Source organism: Globicephala melas, chromosome 18, assembly GCF_963455315.2.
Source record: "Globicephala melas chromosome 18, mGloMel1.2, whole genome shotgun sequence".
In the NCBI taxonomy this organism is placed as follows: domain Eukaryota; kingdom Metazoa; phylum Chordata; class Mammalia; order Artiodactyla; family Delphinidae; genus Globicephala; species Globicephala melas.
The window spans coordinates 75,511,520-75,533,406 of NC_083331.1; the positions used below are offsets into that span (position 1 = coordinate 75,511,520).

General features: G+C 41.4%; 1 protein-coding gene across 4 annotated transcripts in view; it reads left to right on the forward strand.

Moving 5' to 3' along the window:
• Positions 1-21,887, forward strand: part of MYO16 (myosin XVI) — a 530,197-nt gene that overhangs the window by 379,880 nt on the left and 128,430 nt on the right. For all 4 annotated transcript variants that reach the window (XM_030856764.2, XM_060288080.1, XM_060288082.1 and 1 more), the window contains exons 24-25: positions 16,104-16,179; positions 20,803-20,978. In XM_030856764.2, coding sequence (XP_030712624.1) covers positions 16,104-16,179; positions 20,803-20,978 — 252 coding nt within the window. The remainder of the gene's footprint in view (positions 1-16,103; positions 16,180-20,802; positions 20,979-21,887) is intronic.

A 21,887-nucleotide genomic window follows, 5' to 3' on the forward strand; every position in this document is an offset into this window, starting at 1 on the left:
AAGATGTCGTTAGGAAAGAAAAGTATCACAGAAACGAAGAGAAAAGAGACGTCCGGGTCAACAGGAAGTGAGCCTTGACAGGACCCTTAGGCCAAGGAACAGCTTTGTGAGAAGTTCTGGTGGGACGGTGCCATGTGATGGCTTAGTGGATGTGGGCGGAAGTCAGTGGATGGTTTTATATAATAGATATTCTCAGAAATTATCAACTATCCTTTAGAGTTGAGAGATTTAGCCTTTACATTTTTTTTATAACAGTAGCAATCTTTTAGTCTTATGTGCAGATTTTTTAATCTATATTTTCTTTATATTAAGAATTTACTAAAGAATATAGAAACAAAGATACTTGCATAATAAAATAACATGTTATTTTACTTTTCAATTCAAATGTTAGAATACTTTTCAATTCGAAAGCTTTTGTGTCAGAATTCTTTTTATTGAGGTACAGTTAATTTACAATGTTGTGTTAGTTTCAAGTGTACAGCAAAGTGATTCAGTTACACATAAATATATATATATATTTTTTCAGAATTATAGGTTATTCTAAGATATTGAGTGTAGTTATTCTAAGATATTGAGTATAGTTCCTGGTGCTGTACAGTAGGTCCTTGTTGTTTATTTTATATATAGTAGTGTGAATCTGCTAATCCCAATCTCCTAATTTATCCCCCGCCCCTTTCCTCTTTGGTAACCATAAGTTTGTTTTCTATGTCCGTGAGTCTATTTCTGTTTTGTAAATAAGTTCATTTGTATCATTTTTTTAGATTCCACATATGTGATGTCATATGATATTTGTCTTTCTCTGTCTGACATACTTCACTTAGTCTGATAATCTCTAGGTCCATCCATGTTGCTGCAAATGGCATTATTTCATTCTTTCTTATTGCTGAGTGATATTCCATTGTGTATATGTACCGTATCTTCTTTAGCCATTCATCTCTTGATGGACATTTTATTATGCAAGTATCTCTGTTTCTATATTCTTTGATAATCCCCAGTGCCTGGGAGAGTATCTGGCACATAAAATGCACCAATACATATTTGATGAATAAATGAATTATTTGATACTTAAAAAATAATTTATTGAATTCATAGGATTTAGTTGAAAAATTACAATAAGGTATAACTAATGATTTTGGAAAATTATTTTTCTGTAAGTTTCGTGGAAGCTATCTTCAGTCGGTATATACCTGACCCGCTTTGTAAGTCTGTTCGTCTTGTATCTTGAAGATATACTAGATGTTCAGTAAGTGAAAATTGCATTAAACTGAATGGTACCAAGCTTTGGAATAAAATTTTGCTTACTAATTATTGTATGTTTGCATTTAAAAAGTATTCTACAAGCACCTAGTAAAGTGTCAATGGTTTTAAGAAAATCTGGGGAAAAACAATGGAGAGTTTGAGTGAATGGAATCATTTCACTGAGTTCTGATAGCAATGAAGCAAAGCAGAGAAAGCCAGTTGATTAGTTGCCACGTAGCCAAAGCCCTGTGGAATCGCGACATTTCCTGTAAAAGCACCTTTATATTTTAAAGCAGGATTTTCCATAATTGGAGTCAATTTTGCGGTTTTATAAAAGTCTTTCATTTCACTGAGATGTACTGAAGAGTCTTAGCCCAAGGACTCCCTGAGGACTCATTCACATGGTAAAGTCTAGATCCTATGTAATTTGTGGCAATATGTCAAACCATATGCCATTCTAATCATCAGACGTAACTTTGTGTACTTAAATTTTGAGCTATTGCATTTTCAAGGAAAGCAGCACTTTCTGCATTTTATAAATCAGGAAATGTAGCAAAGAGCTCATTGGCTTAAAGTCACCAGGCAGGGTCTAGTTTGGACAGTAGGATGAGCCATCCTGAATAGCTCTTTGATGATCAAGTTGATCCCAGAGGAGACCTCAATGGCTTTGGGGTTCGTGGGTTTGTTCGTAGTCTCCTCTTGTCCGGATGGATGTTCTAGAGAGTTCTTATCATCACTTGCCCCTCCATGCCTGGTTTACCTAGTTCTGTTAGTAAAAACATGCCGTATCTCACAGGAAGAACAATCATTACTGCTGGTGATGATATTGACATCCAGCCTCCCGCCCCCAGAGACCCACACACCTGACTGTTCTGCTCTGACTGCGAGACCCTGCCATGTTTCTGAATCTCATTTGGGGCAGAGGCTCAGAAGTCCTTTTAGAAATGTTTAAGCAACATTATTTAAATTATAGCTGACGATCTTCCCTAAACACATTTGAATTTTTCATTACTCATAGGAGCGTGGTGTATTTTCCAATCTCCATTACAGAAATATTTTAAAGTAAATGGGATGAGGCTGTACATGAAATATTAACAGAGTTTCACTAATGAGCATGAATTTGAATTAAAGAAGCTGTGAGTTGTGTGTTTTTTATCATTGTTATTTGTTTTAGCAAATTTTAAACCTTATATGGGGTTACCTGTTTTAGGAATTGCTCTTAAACTTCTTTTAGTGATTTAAATGATGGATAAGCATTAAATCCAGAAGTGTGTCTAATTTTATTGGCTTTTAAAATTAAGAATCTTGAAGGAAAGAAGAATTAGGATTTGGCAAAAGACGTTGGTTCTTAGGAAAGTTGAATTTCCATGAAGGTGATTCCTAAACCCTAATAGGAAATAGTATTTTGAAGTTCCTACATTTTTTTTTTTCCTGCGGTACGCAGGCCTCTCACTGTTGTGGCCTCTCCCGTCGCAGAGCACAGGCTCCAGACGCGCAGGCTCAGTGGCCATGGCTCATGGGCCCAGCCGCTCCGCGGCATGTGGGATCTCCCCGGACCGGGGCACGAACCCGTGTCCCCTGCATCGGCAGGCGGACTCTCAACCACTGCGCCACCAGGGAAGCCCTGAAGTTCCTACATTTTAACACGAGCAAAGGAAATCGATTAAGAGATAGTAAAGCAATCTGAAGTAATAAAAGTTAAATTCATGAAAACAGAGGTCAAGATTAATAGCTATAAAATATATGACACACATTTGACCTTCTTTGGTGTCTGCTCATAAGGTCTTTGTCTGAACGTTGTTTATTATGATCATTTCTTTTTTGGCATGAAGTAATTCTTTGGGGATCTCAGATAAGCGTCCCATTGTATGACTGGCCTTGATGATTTATACAAATCATCCTGGTGGTGTTGCTCTTACCTAAGGTGATGTGCCTGTGTTTTAGCCTCCTTCTGTTTCCAAACCCATAAGTATCATCGTGGATGGAACGGTGCCTGCCCCTCACAAAAGACAGGCCCTCGGGCTCATGCCTGGAACCTACGACTGGGATTTTATTTGGGAAAAGGCCCTTTGCATATGTAATTAAGTCAAGGATCTTGAGACAGGAAGGTCTTCCTGGATTATCTGTTGAGCGCTAAGCCCAGTGACAAGTATCCTTATAAGAGCGGGGCCGAGGGAGATTTGAGAGAGAAAAGCAAGCGGAGACCGGAGTGATGCTGCCACAGGCCAGCAGAAGCTTGGCGAAGCAGGCAAGGAGGGCAGGGATGCCAGGTTCCAGAGTGGGTGCTGGTTACAGCAGCCCCAGGAAGACAATGCACGTGTTCATTGGGTCAATGTTTACAGACTAGAACAGCAGTGAGGAGTTTTAACTCATAGCATTGTAGTTTTTTTTTTCTTTTAACACATCTGATCCATTTGAAAATGACTCCTGCATTTCTCCATCTCTATTTTTGCTCACATGGTGTCCTCACCCATAATGCCCCTTTCCTCTTTCTTTCCAAATCGTACGCATCTTCCCAAGGCCAAGTTCTTGTCCTGATCCGAATTTCCCTGCTCTGTCTCTTCCCTCATCCATAAGCACACCTGATGCTTACCTAGCAGTGTTCAATTTGCAGAGTGCCTGGGAAACATTTTCACCACAACCGTCTTTGTAAATATTACTGTGTCAGTTTTCCGGTGAAGTAAGCCTTGGTGGAGCTTAGTGGTTCAGCAAATATTATACAGTTATGTGTGAGTCTCCTGGGGGCATCATTACGATGTCCCCCATCCAGCATGGCTTAAAACCGTGCAAACGTATCCTCTCTCACAGTTCTGGCGGCCGGAGTCTAAAATCAGGTGTCCGCAGGTTGGGTCCCTCCACAGGCTCTGAGAGAAATCTGTTCGAAGCCTCTCTTCCAGCTTCTGGGCTTGCCAGCAGTTGGTGTTCCTTGGTTTGTAGACACAGCACCAAGGTCTCTGCCTCTATCTTCACGGGGTTTTCTCTCTGCGTGTGTCTTTGTGTCCCTTTCTCTTCTTTAAGGACACCAGTCATTGGATTTAGGGTCCCCTCCCATCCATAGGACCTCGTCTTAACTAATTACCTCCACAAAGGTCTTATTCCATAAAAGGGCACATTCTGTGGTTCTGGGTGGGCATGAAGTTTGGGGTCACACCATTCAACCCACTGCAGACTAGTAGGTCACAATACAGTGTCTCAGCTTTCTCATCCCCCCACTCCCATATCTTTCTCTCTCCACCATGGTATGTGCTGAAATCTTAGTGTTTATTATCTCAGTCATGAAATCTGTGTTGTGTAACAGAGAAGACGCACTGGGGCACTTGGGGCTCCCTTGCTGTGACTTTGAGGGATACGCTGACCCTCAGCTAGCATACCCATGGGGTTTGTAATTAAGGGGAATATACTTATGAACCTCGTAAACTTGTTCTGAAGGGTAAGTGGTGGGCAAGCAATCAGTGCAGGTACAACTGTTTGGAGACGTTGTCTCAAAGATGCGAATCCTATTTCCCCAACAACTGCTGAAGGTCTTTCCAGGCAGGAATACCACCATATCTGGCAAAATTTTAAACTCATCAATCACAAGTGTCGAGGTCCTGAAAATATTTCGGGAATCACCTAATCAACTGGCTGTATTGAGAATACTAGAGGCCCAACTGACTTTCTCAAATTGAGTCATTGGTAAATGTCCTTGATGAGTTAAGAAAGATACTTGTTAATTCTTGTGTGTTATAAATGTGCCCACGTTGCATAAATAAATGTTTTATAAATGTGTTAGAATATCTCTTTTTATTTATCATGATGTTATTCATAGCGCTTTAGCAGATGATAAGGAATACGTAACCACCAAAGTTATAGTACGGTATTTTCTTGTACTTCCTATCACACTTGAAAGACTTCAGTGGAAGGTAAGTGCAGGAAATTGAGATTGTCTCGATCTATGGAAACTATAATATTAAAAGAAAAACTATTTAGATAAATGTTTCACCTTATGTTAATGTGACATTCTGTTTTTCACTGACTATACAGGTGGTTTTTGTGATGGGTAACGCTGCCTTGATTAAAGAGAATTTTTGTAAAAAATTATATTCTTTACCATTTAGCTTTATGGCTAATAGTTTAATCAAGCACACAGGTGTGTGAAGTTTTACTGCAGATTTTTAAAGGTCCTTTCAATATCACTTTCCTTGAGAAAATTGAAGCGCTCTCTGCAATTTACATACATATTCCAAGATGTAATTTACAACAGAAGGAGAATGTATAGCCCATTATATAATGTGCTCGTGGGTGTGTCTTTACAGGGGTGGGGTTTGCTTGTATTCATCAAGGTTCCTTTTCCATCCTCCTAAATCACGTCCTGGTGAGGCGGATGAAGTCCTAATCCCAGACTGTAGACCCTGATCGTCATCATCATGTCACTGATTTCCACAGACCTTTCCGGGAACCCAATTACTAAAACATTGCTGATAGGAGTGATGTGTGGAAGAGACTGACTTCTGGCCAGTCTATAAAATACCTGAACTTTTCTTCCCTTCTCCTTGAAAAGGATCTCCCCCTATTGTGGAATAAATGAAGTTTGAAATATGTCGGTTGAGATTTACGGTGTTGCCCAGACGTCTGAGAAGCAGAGATCTCTATCTCATCGAGGCTGCAGAACGTGCTAGGTGACAGAGGGATGAAAGCCGACCTCTCTGTCCTCAGATGTATTTACATAACATGTATGTGGGTGAAACCTCGGTCCCTTCAATCTCCCTGTGTCACCTGTGTCAGGAACACCTTCTGTAGTTTGTCTCCTGGCCTTCATCTCCAGAGATCGGTGGGGGACACAGTGTTCCCAAGAAGACTCTGAAATTGAACCTTTAAATCAGCGGGAACAGGAGATGAACTCATCAATAGGGAAGTTTCCATTTATTTCCCTCTTTCTTTTCTCCAGGCAGAATCCCCAGACATAACAATGAAACCTGTCTGGTCCAAGCCAAACTGATACTATTAAAGGTTATTTGACAAAGACATTTTGACCCACACAAAGAGAGCTTAATTTACATCTGTATTTGTTCACCTCTTGGGCAAACTTTTAGAAGAATAAAAATTAACTCCCCCAGGCCCCTTGTGCTCCGTTTCTTCCATCAATTTCACCTTTGGCATAAATACATTTTTGTAGACTTAATAAATGTTTCCTTATCCAGAGTTTTATTAGGAAGAGAAAATGCAGGCTCTTATTTAGGGAATCTTACCGTTTTTTTCAAAGATTTAACTGGTTCTTTTATCTTCATGGGTTGACAGACATGTATAAATAGGGAACTCTAGATTTCCTAGAATACTGATATCTTATTGTAAGTTGATTGGTATTTTTTCTCCTTAAAAGGAACCAATGAAGCATGTTCATAAATTTCAGTTGTGGTGATTTTAATTCAATGCCCATATCCAGAATCTAGATATCTAGATAAGGACTCTTAACAGTAATACTATGTGCTTCTAATAACTTTCTCTGTTGATTAGTACTTATCAACTTAAAGTGGATCAGAATGAGGGCAAGCAAAACTATTAGATGGAATCACTTAATGGAAAAGTAAAAAACAGAAACCTCTGCTTATAAATATTGATGCAAGAGAGAGATCAATTTACCACCACGCATGAAATCCAGACATTTTTCAGCAGACCTCAGATAGAAAGCTGAAACCAGGCATGAAAAATTATCAGACCCATTTATATTTACCAAAAACGATCTTATTTCTTTTGCTAAAATCCAGTCTTTACACACATTCTAATGTGCTATAGTGAACTCAAGAGTCTATCTCAAAAGTTGCCCATTTTTATCAGCTGTGAATCCCACCTCTTTCCTAGGGGTTATATTTTGCATCATGTAAATAGCATGGTGGAGAAGGGGGTTATGAATTTGACTAATGAGTGAATTTACTTCCATTCTGTAAATATTGATGATTCCCAGCAGAGTATTTTATGTCTCTTTCTAGGAGTTTATATGCTCTCATGATTCAGTTTCGTAGATGACACGGCTCCCATGTCTCTCCAGTCTGTTTCTCTGTGGGCTTCACACCTACAGGTCTACTTTTTAGTATCTCTGCTTGAGTGGCGTCTTCACGTTAACAGATCCAGTGGCTAACTAAACTAAATTCCCAAACACTCTCTCAGCTGACTTCAAAAAAGTAAATAAAACTGATTTGCTGTATTTGTCCCGCTTTTCAACTCATGGTAAAATCAGAAACCCAGTTAATTACCAAATGCAAGCTACTCTCTCCCCACCTACCCTTAGAATCCAAATAGCCCTCATTTGTATTCCAGCGCCCGAGGTCACATCACCTCCCCCTCTTGGGTCCCTTCAACAGTGTCCTAACACTAACTGATGGAAGAAATGCGAATTATGAATAAAGGGATGAATGAATCTCTTTACTTAAAGGCATATGAACTGCTTTTATTTCATTTATCTTCTTGTTTCCCTGGTGACACTGTCCAGGATTAAATGTGATTATTCTGATTTGACTTGTTAATAATAGTCCTGAAACAGTGGCGGTGACGCCTGCCTTCTTTGCCATATTTTTACCTCCCAGTTTACCTCCTTTGGTAGAAGAATAAACTCTGGTTTCTCTTTTAAAAATCAGATCTTCCAGATCGTTTTAACACTCTCGTTCTTCGTGTATCTGGTAGTTGAATATGCACAACTCGGGAGATGTAATCAGGATTCGATTTTTGTTTTGGGTTCACACCACTTTTTAAAATATATTCAGCTGGGCCAACCCTTCCTTTTAACCAGAAAAAAACCCAGGCAGCTCCAGCGATATTTCTGGTCTCTTCTAAGTAATAGAAAGTCCTTTATTTGCTTTCATTGGTGCTCGCGGACTCAACTCAGAGACGAGGAGTTTCTGGTCCTGTGTAGTGATCAGAACCACGAACTTTAGCTGACCGTCCAGTCCCGTCAAGCCTGAGCCACACAGGAGACACTGTACCGTGGCCTGGAGCATCCTGTTTCTGTCTATTCTTGTGCTGGGTCCTCTCATTTCATCCCAATATGGCTTCACGCACACAGCTCCTTTCGGTATTTAGGGCTGATGCTGGCTTGGGTGCTTCCATGCGTCCCTGAGATGCTCCCCTGGGAGGGCTTTGAGGCCCTTGCCGTGCCCTTGGTGATGCTGTCCCCCCCTAACCCCCCAGCTGGCTGCTCTCCTGGGCCCTGGTTTCTGACGCTTTCCACCGGACCCCACTCCTCTCAGCCTCACATATAGCCTCTTGGGCAGGATGTAACCCAACTTGGGATTGTGGACCAGATGAGGAAACTTCATCACACCCTTTGTAGTTCATCAAAAAACGTAATATGTCCTGCTCTCCACTTTCTGGAGCTGACACACAGCGGCCCTTCCTCTTGCAGCAGGGCTGTGCCTTCCCTCACACGCACCCCATCCTTCTGCCCATTTCTGACTTTGTGCTACTTAGTGGGGGTCGATCACCCGTTCCCAGTGTCTCCCTAAGTGCTGGGACATTGTCCAAGTGTGTGAGGGCGTTCCATGAAGTCTCCTCCCTCTTGGTTTAGGTGCTGGGGGAAGAAACTGTGTAAAAGTATTTATGGCCCTATTTGCCTGCTGTATAAAGCAATCACTGCTCTGCCCTCAAATTGGTGTGAGAGCAATAGGTCCATAGACCCATAGATAGACAGAGATGTCCAAGTCAAATACCGTCCTTAGAGAGATATGTACACACACACACATATATAAAGGCAATATCAATGCCGCCAGAAGCACACGTAAGCTGTCCATGCTGTAGTCTGGGATGTCCTGAAATGCCTTAGTTATCACTGAGGGTAGCTTCATTAAAGGAAGTTGAACTTTTAGCACTTAACCACATACAGGAAATACAGATTTCCACATCGGAACTACATTAATTAGGTGATACTATAATTAGCAATTCAGTTTGTCCTTTACATTTTGCCTTGCGAGGTAGAGTGTCCACTCTGGAAAAGGCTCTCATCCTAATGCAGTGTTTTATATGTTAATATGGGTAACGTCTCAGCCCAGTAGGAGAAGGAAGGACAAAGAAGACGCAGGAAGTCTAGGTAGCGAATTCCTAAGAATTCTCCACCCTTGTTTTCCCACTCAGGTGGTTTCCTGTTGGCCTCCTGATTCTGGCCTGAATGGAGAGTTGGTTGTGACATTTACGTTTCTAGCCTACAGTGACATGCTCTATTTGTTTCCATTTCTTTTTCTCTAACCTGTGAGGCCTCGCTGCAGGTACGCTGAGACCCCCCCGCTCGCTGCACGTGGTTCATTTCACGGGCTGCGATGCCATCTCCTTGCACCCTCAGTCTTCTCGGAACGAGTAGTTTTTATCGCTCTGTCTGCATCCATCCTTCCGCCCTTCTAGGACTGCCTTGCTCTCCTGGCTTTCCGTCCTACCTTCAAGAGCTTTGTTATCTCTCGTCAGGTGTTCTGAACAGTGATGAACACGGTATCTCTCCTTGTCCTTTTGAGCTGCAGAGCAGGTAGAAGCAGCTGAGCTGTCAGCACCAAGACAGGAATAGACAGAGCGAGAAATTGGGGCTGGTGGAGGTCAGCCGGGGTCTAGCCTGAAAAAGAAACTGCTCCACATTTTCAGGCAGAAGAAAAGGAGTACAGGGATTCGGTTCCCCAGGAAAAGTTGAGACAGATGGGAGACGATGAGGTGACCCAGAGACGTGTGAAGCAGCTGCCTCCTCTGAGGCTGGAGATGGGAAGGGAGGAGACTGTTCTACGGGGAGTGGAGCTGAGGGCAGCTGGTGGGAGCACGGCAGACTGGCACACCTTCCTTGACCTCGCATGGCCCTCCGCCCGTGTGCCAGCGCCTGGAGCGGGGCTGATGAGACCACAGACGTTAGGATGTTAGGCCCCAGCTCGGGCAGGCCCCATGCTTTGCTTACCCACGTGGAGTAAGCCAACTGCTCTCGCTTTAATTCAGGGGATTCAAATCAGAGATGGCGGATGGAGCCGTTTCCCAGGAGCGCGCTCGCGCCTGCACTTCAGTTTCCTTGGAGACGAGCCAAACCTGAGCCTGACAGTCTCCAGTTGGGAAGACAACGCATGTGCTTTGGCCTTTCGTAACTTTTCTTTGTGGACCCGGGAGACTAAGTATCTTGATGGACTGTGATTCACACCCATGGCGAAAGTTTTATAACCCCTGTTTTTATATACAGCGAACGTAATTTTTCTTTTAATTGTATGTATTGCAGTGCCGGAGCGTTACAGCAAGTACATCCAAAAAGGGAGCGCGTGGCCGCGGTCCCTAGCTTACACCCTTCTCACTGGGCATCCTCACCAAAGCGTTTAGATGCGTGTGCTAACTGCTGAAACGTGAGGAAAATGCTTAATCTCCTTTGGAGCCATTTTATTGAACAGAATCATTCCAAAGGAAACCTTTGACTACATGACAATTCCCTTTAAGATTTGTATGGACCTGTATGCATGTAAATTTCTCTGTTACATGCATGAGGGATGCTGTCACTTATATCATGAATCCTTAAGAGGAAAAAAAAATAACACCTGAGTTTCAGTTATGTAAAGACAGAGGGGGAAAAAGAGCCTTTATCCTGGCCTCTATCTTTTGTGCTTTCAGGTTTTTTCTCCTTTCATCCCCCAAACAATAAACCAGCAGGAAAAGGAGGTGTGGGGCTGAGAACAGAGGAGCTGTCTTGAGTGACCTAGAAAGGCCCATGCCTGAAACCTGCTCCTGCCATTCCAGTAATGCCCGCTACGTCCCTCCCGAGTGGCACAGCTGAGACAGGACAGGCCTGATCTGTCGCCCTGGCATCACAGACTCACAGAGCTAGGGTGATTCCTAGGGTACATTGAGTTTTTCTCCTTGCTGTTTTCCCATTCATACAGATTCCTCTGTCCATTTAACTAGGCTCTGAGGCCCACTGCCCTTTGAATCACCAGGAGCCCAATGGGGTGGCAGTAGAGAGGCACGTCAACCCCTTCCACCTGCTCACCCTGCAGCCAGGGAAGTGTTCCTGGAGGCCCAGTGGAGACCCAGGACTCCTGCCCAGCGGCAATGAGAATCCCCTCTTCTTTTGTGTCAGAGGAGGTTGAGCGGGGACCCCGAATTCTCCACTTGACAGTAATGAGGCTGTGCCTCTCTTCCCCTGCTGAGTCAACTAACCAGAAGGTTAAGTGGGAAACTTCAACGTCCTCTTCTCAATTGATAGAACAGCTTTGTGGGAAATCAGAAAGGATGTAGAAGAACTCAACACCATCAACCAATGGGATCTGCTCACTTATAGATGTGTAAACCAAGAGAAGCAGAATTCTCATGCTTTTCAAGTCCATGCTTCAAGAAAGACTATATTCTGGGCCATAAACCAAACCTAAAATTCCGAAGGATTGAAATTATACAGACTGGGGCTTTCCTATCACAATGGACTCAAACTAAAAATCAAGAAGAGAAAAATAACAGGAAAATCTCCAAATACCTGGAAACTAAAAAATGCCCTTCTAAATCATCCATAAATCAAAAATGCAGTTTCAAGGGAATTCAAAAATATGTTGAACTGAATGAAAATGAAAATACAACATATCAAACTTTTGAGACAGGCCTAAAACAGTGCCAAGAGGAAAATTTATAGCACTACATACACATATTAGAAAAGAGGAAAGTCTCAAGTCAGTCATCTAAGCTTCCACCTCAACAACCTAGAAGAAGGAAAGTAAAACAAACCCAGAACAAGCAAACAAAAGGCAATCCAAGAGCAAACCCAGAGCAAAATGCGTGGAATTTTTTTAAAAATAGAGAAAATCAATGAAACAAGGAGTTGGTTCTCTTAAAATAACCATAAAAATGACAAACCTCTAGTAAGGAATGACAAGGAAAAAAGAGAAAAGACGCAAATTGCTAATAGCAGGAATAAAACAGGAAATATGAATACAGACCCTGCAGTCAACAAAAAGATCAAAAGGGAATAAATACTACAAACAACCATCACATATAAATTCGATGACTTAGATGAACTGGACCAGTTCCTCAGAAAACACAAATGACCTCAATTCACCACATATGAAATAGAGTCCTGAGTCTTCCCTGCGCTGATGCCGATATCCTGCTGGTGATGGTTTTGTCCGATGTTATCACTGGCGGGAATGGGGTAAAGGGTCCACCGGCTCTATCGCTGTTACTTCTTACAACGGTGCATCTACAATTATCTCAAAATTAAAAGTTTAAGAAGTATTTAAAGGGGATGCGAGCAGGTTATCTATGGACATAATAAACGGGCATGAGTGGATATCATTTATTTAGATTTTCTAGTTGCCTTTGACAAGGCCAATACCAAACTTTATTGGATTGAGGAAATCATCATGATTAAAAGACCAAGTCTGGAAACAGATTGTATTTTACCCTTAAAAAGAAAAAATAAACCCATCTCAGATGTATGTGCACACATATGTGTGTTGTGTGCATGTATTTCTCAGCTCGTCCCCTGAAAAGTCCGAGAAACACTGACTAGCTTGATAATACTATGCTATTGTGCACCTCTAGGTCTCTAATTACAATTTTCCTGTAAAATATGAAAGGGCTCCTTGAGGAAATACTTGATTCCAGATTTGGGACCAGGAAAAAAAAAACATGATATGGAACCATGTGTTATTAGCATTCCACTAATGCCAAGTTTATGTAACACAGAGTCGTTAGCATTATTGTATTAATTATGATAAAATAAGCTATCTTGGGGGGTAATGTCTAATACTTCTGTTGAGCTGTCAACTCAAATCCTGTCAGGACTGTAATCATCCCTGTCTTAGGAATAGGCTCAGAAGCCCTTAAGCTTGGAATGCCTTTGCAGAATATTAATTTAACACATAAAGAAAGACTCAAAGAGCTAAAGCAGTTTTCCCATTGTCACAAAATAATTAAGCTCACCTGCTTCAAGACTTATTAATTTTATATGAAGTAAAAACTTTTGCCCAACGCCATGCTTCCTACAAGCACCAAACTGCCCTTCTCGAGTGTTTGCACTTGTATGGATTTTGTTAAATATCTTTTCCACGTAACTTCTCTAGCTGGTGTCTCCAACTGGGAGGTTTTGAACTTTAGTTTTAACGGGAGACCTTTAGCTTTTTGTCTAACTCTCCAAGTACAACCAGGACGCCATTCATGAGGACTTCCCAGAGCACATGATCTTGTGGTAATGAAAGACTCATCAACATAATCTTAAATAAAAAGGGGAAGCTCAACGTTATGCTATATGTGGTCACAATGTAATGAAACCTTTTAGTTCATTTCACCAAACATTAAATGAATCTTCCCAGTGGACACAGCATTTTGCCTGTTGCTGCAGAGACAGAGCTGAGCAAGCCATAGTCACTCCCTCAAGGTACAGCAGGAAGGCCCATCACAAAGCAAGACACGACAGGAGCAAAGACAGGCAAGGAATGTACTTAGAAAAAAGCAGGTAGTCCAACTGTGTGTGTGTGTGTGTGTGTGTGTGTGTGTGTGTGTGTGTGTGTGTGTATGTGTTTACTTCAGAATCATCAGATGCCCGTGAAAAGAAGAGGCTAGAATTATAGATTGGAACCATACAGAGGAGGACCCTACAATGCAGGCTCAGCTCTGGGACATCAAATAACCTGCCAAAGTCCATATAGATGCAGAGCAGCTTAGCTGGGTGTCTGTGGTCTCTGGGCACTGCTGTCTCTAATACAGGAAGGCGTGTAGAAGCCAAACTCCAGGTTAAGGTTTCTCAACCCCAATCCCATGGTCATTGGGGGCCAGATACTTCTTCACTGTGGAGCTGTCCAGGGCACTGTAGGACGCTTGTACCATCCCTGTCCTTCCAACCCTTCAGTTGTGATAAACGCAAAAGACTCCAGGCACTGTAAGTGTCACCATCATCCCTGGTTGAGAACCACTGCTCTAGATGATGTAAAAATTGTTTATATTCAACAATGTGTAATATGTAACATGATATATAGCTTACATTTTAATATTGGCAAGCCATGTTCTGGCCTAGGGGCAAACAGGATAATTAGGTAATGATTGAGAAGTATCTTAAAGTTGTTTAGTTCTTTGGCTCTTAGCTCAAGCAGTCTTCTGATCCAAATTCATGTTGGAAAATCTGGGAATCTGCAGGGTATCTTGGGATTTCTGTGCCGTTTAGGCTCTTGTGACAGGAAAGAATAAAATCCCAGCAAGGCTTTATTGTAAGGATGACACAGTTAGGCATTGGAACTTGAAAACCCGCTAGGAACCAAGACTCACTGGGGGTCATCTGGCCTTTTTCTAGCTTCCTCTCACTGGCCACTCAGCCTCTTTCTCATGGATTCTTTCTGTCTAGTTCCATCTTGCTGCCAATGAGACAATCTCCTCTGGGCCATCCAGTTAAAATTCCCCAAGGAGTCGGGTGACTGTCACCTGCACTGGTCTAACCACCCACACTCCCTCATGGTGATGCAGGACAAAGAGACATCACTGACCAGCTGCCCTCCTTGGGGTCAGTCCTGGTCTACCCGGGGTAAAGGACAGCCTGTGACACCCAGCCGTGGCGAAGCAGCAGCGGCTGTTGAACCCGATGAGCCTGTGGCTGTTCTGACCCTCTGGACCCCACTTGGGAGCTCACACTTAGCTGAGGCTGAGAGAGACAATAAAACCACGTCTCTCTTCAAAAATCAAGTCTCCCAGGCCAGATGGGAATACCAGCAAAACCAGACAATAAAGTCATTTAAATATGTTCGTGAGTAAACTGTGACAGAAAAAAACCTGTTCTTTGAATAATCCAGAATTAATTGTTTCCTGATTTTCTTTGTTTTAAGGACTTCAGATTTTATTCACTGCTTAAATTATCCAAAGGAATGCTTTTTTTTTTTTACTGAAGTGTAGTTAATTTACAATGTTGTGTTAGTTTCAAGTGTACAGCAAAGTGATTCAGTTACACATACATACATATATATGTACATATCTGTTCAATATCTACTCTTTTTCAGATTCTTTTCCATTATAGGTTATTACAAGATATTGAGTATAGTTTTCTGTGCTCTACAGTAGGTCCTTGTTGTTTAGTATTTTCTATATAGTAGTGTGTATCTGTTAATCCCAAACTCCTGATTTATCTCTCCCCACCCCAGCTATCCACTTTGGTGACCATAAGTTTGTTTTCTACATCTGTGAGTCTATTTCTTTTGTAAATAAGTTCATTTGCTATCATTATTTTAGATTCCACATATAAGTGACATCATACAATATTTGTCTTTCTCTGACTTACTTCATTCAATATGAGAATCTCTAGGTCCATCCATGTTGCTGCACATGGCACTATTTAATTCGTTTTTATGGCTGAGTAGTATTCCACTGTATATATATACCACATCGTTTTTATCCATTCACCTGTCAGTGGACATTCAGGTTGCTTCCGTATCTTGACTCTTGTAAATAGTGCTGCTGTGAACATTGCATGTATCTTTTGGAATTAGAGTTTTCTCTGGATATATGCCCAGGAGTGGGATTGCAGGATCATACGGTAGCTCTATGTTAAGTTTTTTAATAAAGACAGCGCTCCGTTTCTCAAACTGACGCCTCATTTCCTTCCCTCCCAAGGTGTCATGAAGTCTTCCTACTTGGTTTAGAGAGTTTTCTGAGCAGGTGAGGCTTTTTCAGAATAAACAGGCTATGATGGCTCGGAGTCAGCACCCCTTTCTCCTAAACTCGCGATTGGAGGAGGGCCCCGGCGATCAGAGCCTGGGAATGGGAGCTTTGAACTTGCCTGTAGCGAGAACTCTAAGACCTGAAGACACTGCTCTTATGAATAATTTAAAACTGCCGCTGAGTCAAGTTATTCTTTAAAGGAAATTACTTTCGTGGTCATGTTTAACCATTAGTAATTATGCTACTTTCTTTTATTATAGGTAATGTATGAAATTGTTGGAGCAATTGAAAAAAATAAAGACTCCCTTTCACAGAATCTTCTATTTGTAATGAAAAGTAAGTGTTCCCCGTACGGTTAAAATGCCACACATTCTTTATGTCTCTGTCTCTGAACATGGCCCTATAAAATATGCCACCAGCTAAGGATAATTGAACTATATTTCGTGTTCTAATGCCCAGAATAATAAGGAATGGAGCTTGCCATGCTACACACTGGTTACAATTTAATTTAGAGTCTAGAAGAAACCATAATTTAACTAAGCTTTTAGCGGATAGAAATATAAAACACCTTCACCAGTTTGGCATGTGAATATAAAGAAGCTCTTGTGTGAAGACTGATGAAGATGCATATGGCTTCCATACAGCAGGGTGAGTTTCATTACTTAAGATGACTCTGGAGCACAGCTAAGGGTGGTATTTTATTCTTGTGTACTTTCAGCTATAAAAAACTAATGCTTACAAAGTAAAATGAGGGTACAAATTGATATATACATACACACATGCATATATGTATATATCCATATAAATTTATAGGTGACATCTACTTAGTGAACCTTAGTACTTTATATACATATCTCTATGCATATCTCTATAATTCTATACTATATGTAAAACGATGTACTGGGTTTATATGTGGTATAATTATATATATCTCTGTATTTACATATAGAGCTATAAATTTACGTATATGTATAGTTCTATCTCCTCTAGTAATTATTTTCTTAGTAGAAGTTCTGCAGTGATTCACATTTTCTTACTAACCTCTTCAACGAATTAAAATGTATCATCTTTGTGCTTTAAGTTGCTCTAAGTGAGATGGAGCCATTTATCATTCCTGGGAAAAGAAGCATATCATAGCCTTTCATGAAATAGTTGGATGCCTTTGAGCTGGAAATAAGACATCCATATCACTTCCGGCTGGAGGAATATATTTACCTTAAATCAAATAGTAGAGTTGCAGTATATTGCTTTTCATGGGGAATGACTCTGCTTGCCTCTCAGAATGTATGGTTATTGAGTTCTCTTAAAGGCTGAGACTAATGATAAAAACATGGACTTGGAATAATACTGTGTAAAAAGAAAGAAGTGAGATAATTGATCTTCTTGATTATCACTGGAAATATCTTCCTTCTAGTTTTCAAATATTTGGACTTTCATTCATAACATACTTAAAATTGTATAACTTACATAAAATCCATGTATTTTATGAAGAACTAATATACAGCATGTTTTCAAAGTTGGCACTAGGCCTCCTTTTTTTGTATTTCACGGTGACGGAATATGTATTTAGAAAGAAAACATGATGGCTTCAGATACTGCAATTCTGCTTATCTTAGCAGAGTCCCTATATCTTAAAGTCATTCTTTTGTGTATGCTTGCTAACAAGTGCCAAGAGAAAACAGGCGTATCTTATTTTATTCTAAATATTTTAGACTATACATACATCTGAGCAAGACGACAAAAATTGCAACGTGCCCTTATGTGTTCATATAAGAGGTGCGAAGCATTTTCTGCAGAGGGCTAGAGAGTAAATATTTCAGACTCTGCGAGCCGTAAGTTCACTGTTGCAACTACTCAACTCTGCTATGATAATGAGGAAGCAACCGTAGACAATACAGATGGATGTGGCTGTATTTCAATAAAACTTTATTTACAAAAACTGTGGCCTGTGGATTTGGCCCACAGGCCACAGTTGCTTACCCGTTCTATCACACAAGCAAAGATGCATGGTTGTGATAGTATTTTATGAATCTATGGAATGTTTTGGCACTGCAAATAGTTATTAAAAGCAAGCGTAATTTATAGATAATAGTGGTAATTCCTGTCTCCAGGCACCTTGCTAAGTACTCTGCTTACAGCATCTGATTTAATTCTCATATTATCCAAAAGCTCCCAGGTGTGGAAGGAGGCAGGGTCTGTGGCAGGATCCCTACAAATCCAGCTGTGTCTGTGACACCCCTGACCAGTGCAGACAGGGAACTGGGTGGCACAGCTCACACAGACAGTGCCCTCGTTGATGCCCAAGATGGGAAATCAAGTCCACTTGACTCAGAAAGAAGCAGGTACAGTCCAGACTCTTAAGTCTACTTATGAGTAGAGGAGATTTTACTATTTATTGTCGGTGATGCTGTTGGCATTTCTGCAGACCTGTTCATAGACTGTGGGCACCTCAGTTAGCTCAGCCCGTTTTACGGGCAGAAAGGCGCCCAGTGCATTGTGTCTAGAGCCCAGAGAGGGATGCTTCCCATTGCAACGTGTATACAGGGTGACATGAAGAAAAATGCCTGCAGCAAGTGACTCCTAGAAATAGGGAAGGGAGGCCAAAGCTGTCTCTTCGCTAGGGACTTCCTTCTCAGGCTCTAGGTGGCAACACGATGGCCGAATTTCTCTTTTTAATGTGCCGAGGAACCTGCTCTCACCTCCCACTGGCTCAGCTTATGGGCCGGGCTCTGCTGTTAGGGGTGAGGCCTGATGGCATCTCCATCGTAGGGGGATGCTACCCCTGCTTTACCTTCATGCAGCCTGGGTGTGTGATCCAGAGAAAGGACAGAAACAGGTGACTTACATGTTTCGGTTCATAGTTATGTCTAGTGTTTACAGATGTAGTAAAGCCTTTTTCCACAGTTATGGGAGTACCAAGTTGCACTATTTATCTGTGGTCCCGTCCATCCACAGACTAGCTAGAAATATAAATAATATTTTTAATTAAGTTACATAGGCCATGGTATTATATGTTTATTGTTTCACTGTTTTTAAATGATTTCAAACTTAAAGTCACAAAATTAGTACAAGGAACTCCCGTGTGCTCTTTTCCCAGATTGACTTTTTTCATTTCCTTTCTCCTTTTCTCTCTCACTCTCTCCTTCCTTCCATCTCCGTGTGTGCGTGCATGTGTATGTACGCACACTCTCTGAGCCACTAGAGAATGGCCAAAAGTGTCTTTGTGCCTAAATACTTTGGTCCCTATCCTAAGACCAAGGACATGATCGTAGATATCCTCAGTAAATTATCAGATGATTAAACATTGATATGATACCAATATCTAATTCAGAGTTTATGTAACACTTTACCAATTATCCCACTAATGTCTTTCATCATCATTTTTCTCCCAATTCAGGACCATTTGCTGAGTTTACTTGCCATTTCTTGTCAGTCTTCTTTAAGCTGGGACATTTCCTCAGCTTTCCTTTTTCTTCATGACATTAATATTTTAAGAAGTGGAAGCCCAGTTTGGTCATTATTTTGATACTAAAATTGCCCAAGACTTGGCCAGTGAGAACCCCTCCAAGCTAGTTCCTATGTCCTTTTGACAGGTTCTCATGTCTGTTGGGGTACTTTCTTACATTCTGGCTTTCCAAAGTGTTCTGGGATCTTCTACCTTGCCTCAGATCCAGAATTGGCCACTTATCCAAGAAGACTTGATTTATTTTAGAAGTGAATGGTGTTAAGAAACACTAAGAAATGGGGGCAGGGTGAGCTCATTGCAACTGGCGTGTCATTGCTTTTAGATCCTTTCAGAACTAGGAAATTTAAGATATAGGCATAGATTTTGCATAGATATGTGTGTGTGTATATATAGATATAGATATGGATAGATATATCGCAGTATATTATCGTGATACCTATAATTTCCAGCCAACACCACAGGGCTCCTTTTTGCCTTCCTGTAATCTATAATTGTATCTCCCTTCTCTGACCCTCCTCCTAGCTCCCTATTTGTTTATTCATATAGCGACTTTTCACTCAAGGCACTGCTAATAAATACATTAGCTGGGCAAACAAAATAATCTGAGTGCAGAAATGGTGGAAACTAAACCACTTTGCTCCTGAACGCTGCCAGCTGTCCGATGAATGACTTATGCATGTTACATCACACTTTAATCTTGCGGGAATCCACAGAGTAGGTACTCGGGTGGTTATTTCACAGAAAAGGAAATTAAGGCTTAAAAACTGTCCACATACAGATAGAAGTAACCCAAGAAACATGCCTTCTAGATCCTTAACCGTCACAGACATGGTTTTCACTTTGCTATTCAAATGTGTCCATCCATTCATGAGCCCATTTCTCCCTGAGGTGTCAAGAAAGACATATGGACCCAGAATTACCAGAATTTTTATAACCTAACACCTAATATATCAACTTGCTTTCACCTTTCCAGCTTAACTGGATCAGAAAAAGAGGCACTTTTCCCCCTAACAGCTGAGACAGTTGAATGAGACAGGGGCTCCCCAATGTCTGCATTCCACTCGGAGAGAGGTTCTTCCTGGGGACGTGTGTCCCCAGCAGTTATTTTCCTGGAATGGAGAGCTGCTGACCAAGACCATTTCATGACTTGGTCAAGTGCACTGAGGCCCCTTAGGTCTGAGCAGGTCCGATCCGGTCTGGCTGTTAGGAGAGCAGTAAGAGCCACTCAGTTCTAGAGCAAGGGATTCAGGGCTCAGGTGGGGGACGGGAGAGCATGGGATCTGGCCCAAGGGCAAAAAAAGGTCAGAATTTATCAAACAGCGTGATGAGTAGTGGGGAAAATGAAAAAGAGGCAAAAGGAAAGGCAGACTCCTAAATTCCCTCCCCACTCAGAATGTTTTAGTGGTTAGAACGCTTGGATGACGTGTGAGCTTAACGCTTGCATGAATTACGATTTTAATGCCGCTTACAATCTTCATTTATTTATTTCCTAGCTAGTGAAAATGTCATGATCAATCATCTGTTCCAGTCGAAACTGTCACCAACAGGAGCCCTCGTACCTTCCTCTCCTTCTTTTAAATTCAGAGGACATAAATCTGCCTGGCTCAGTAAGAAAATGACAGCTTCTTCAATGATTGGAGAAAACAGGAATTATCCAGAACTTAGTAAGGTAGGAGTTTTTATGATTCGTGTCTGGTTGTTTTGAAGTTTGCTTATTAGCACATTTGCTGCTTCTTTTAAAGAAAAACAAGCACAATCCTCAATGCTCATGGAAATAAATTGATATTTTAATTGAAAACATTAAAGGAAAGCCTGCTTACCGAAAGTACAGCCCTCTGAGAGAGGACAGTTATAAGAAAGTGCAGTGGAGTGAAAATTTGACAGCAAATAGAGTAGCAGTCATTTTAGTTGTTGTCTGTGCAGCACCCTTTTTACATCTCATCCTGTGACTGTCTTTTTGATGAATGGGACGTAACTTCAGGGACAGTAGGATTAAAGGGGATAAACTGAGCTACCTTATTCTGTTGATATTAATCACTTCAGAGGCTTCAGGTCTCTAAACAATAAATTGTAGTTTCTCATATAGACATAGTGTATTTTTCAGGTCCTAGAGTTCCGTAGATTTTTAATTTATTTCAGCATTATACTAATTTTTTATTGGGGTATAGTTGCTTTACCATGTTGTGTTAGTTTCTGGTGTACAACGAAGTGAATCAGCTGTATGTATACATAGATCCCCTCCCTTTTGGACCTCCCTCCCCTCCATCCCACCCCTCTAGGTCACCACAGAGCACCGAGCTGAGCCCTGTGCTGTCCTGCAGGTCCCCACTAGCTATCTGTTTTACACATGGTGGTGTATTTATGTCAAACCTAATCTCCCAGTTCATCCCACCCCACCACCGCTGCCCTGTGTCCACACGTCCGTTCTCTACGTCTGCGTCTGTATTCCTGCCCCGCAAACAGTTTCATCTGTGCCATTTAACGGGTATTTGTCCCACACCAGCGTGGTTGTACTTACAACCTAAAGATTCTGACGATTTGTAAAATAGAACAAAAAATACAGTGAAGAGTTGTTTCA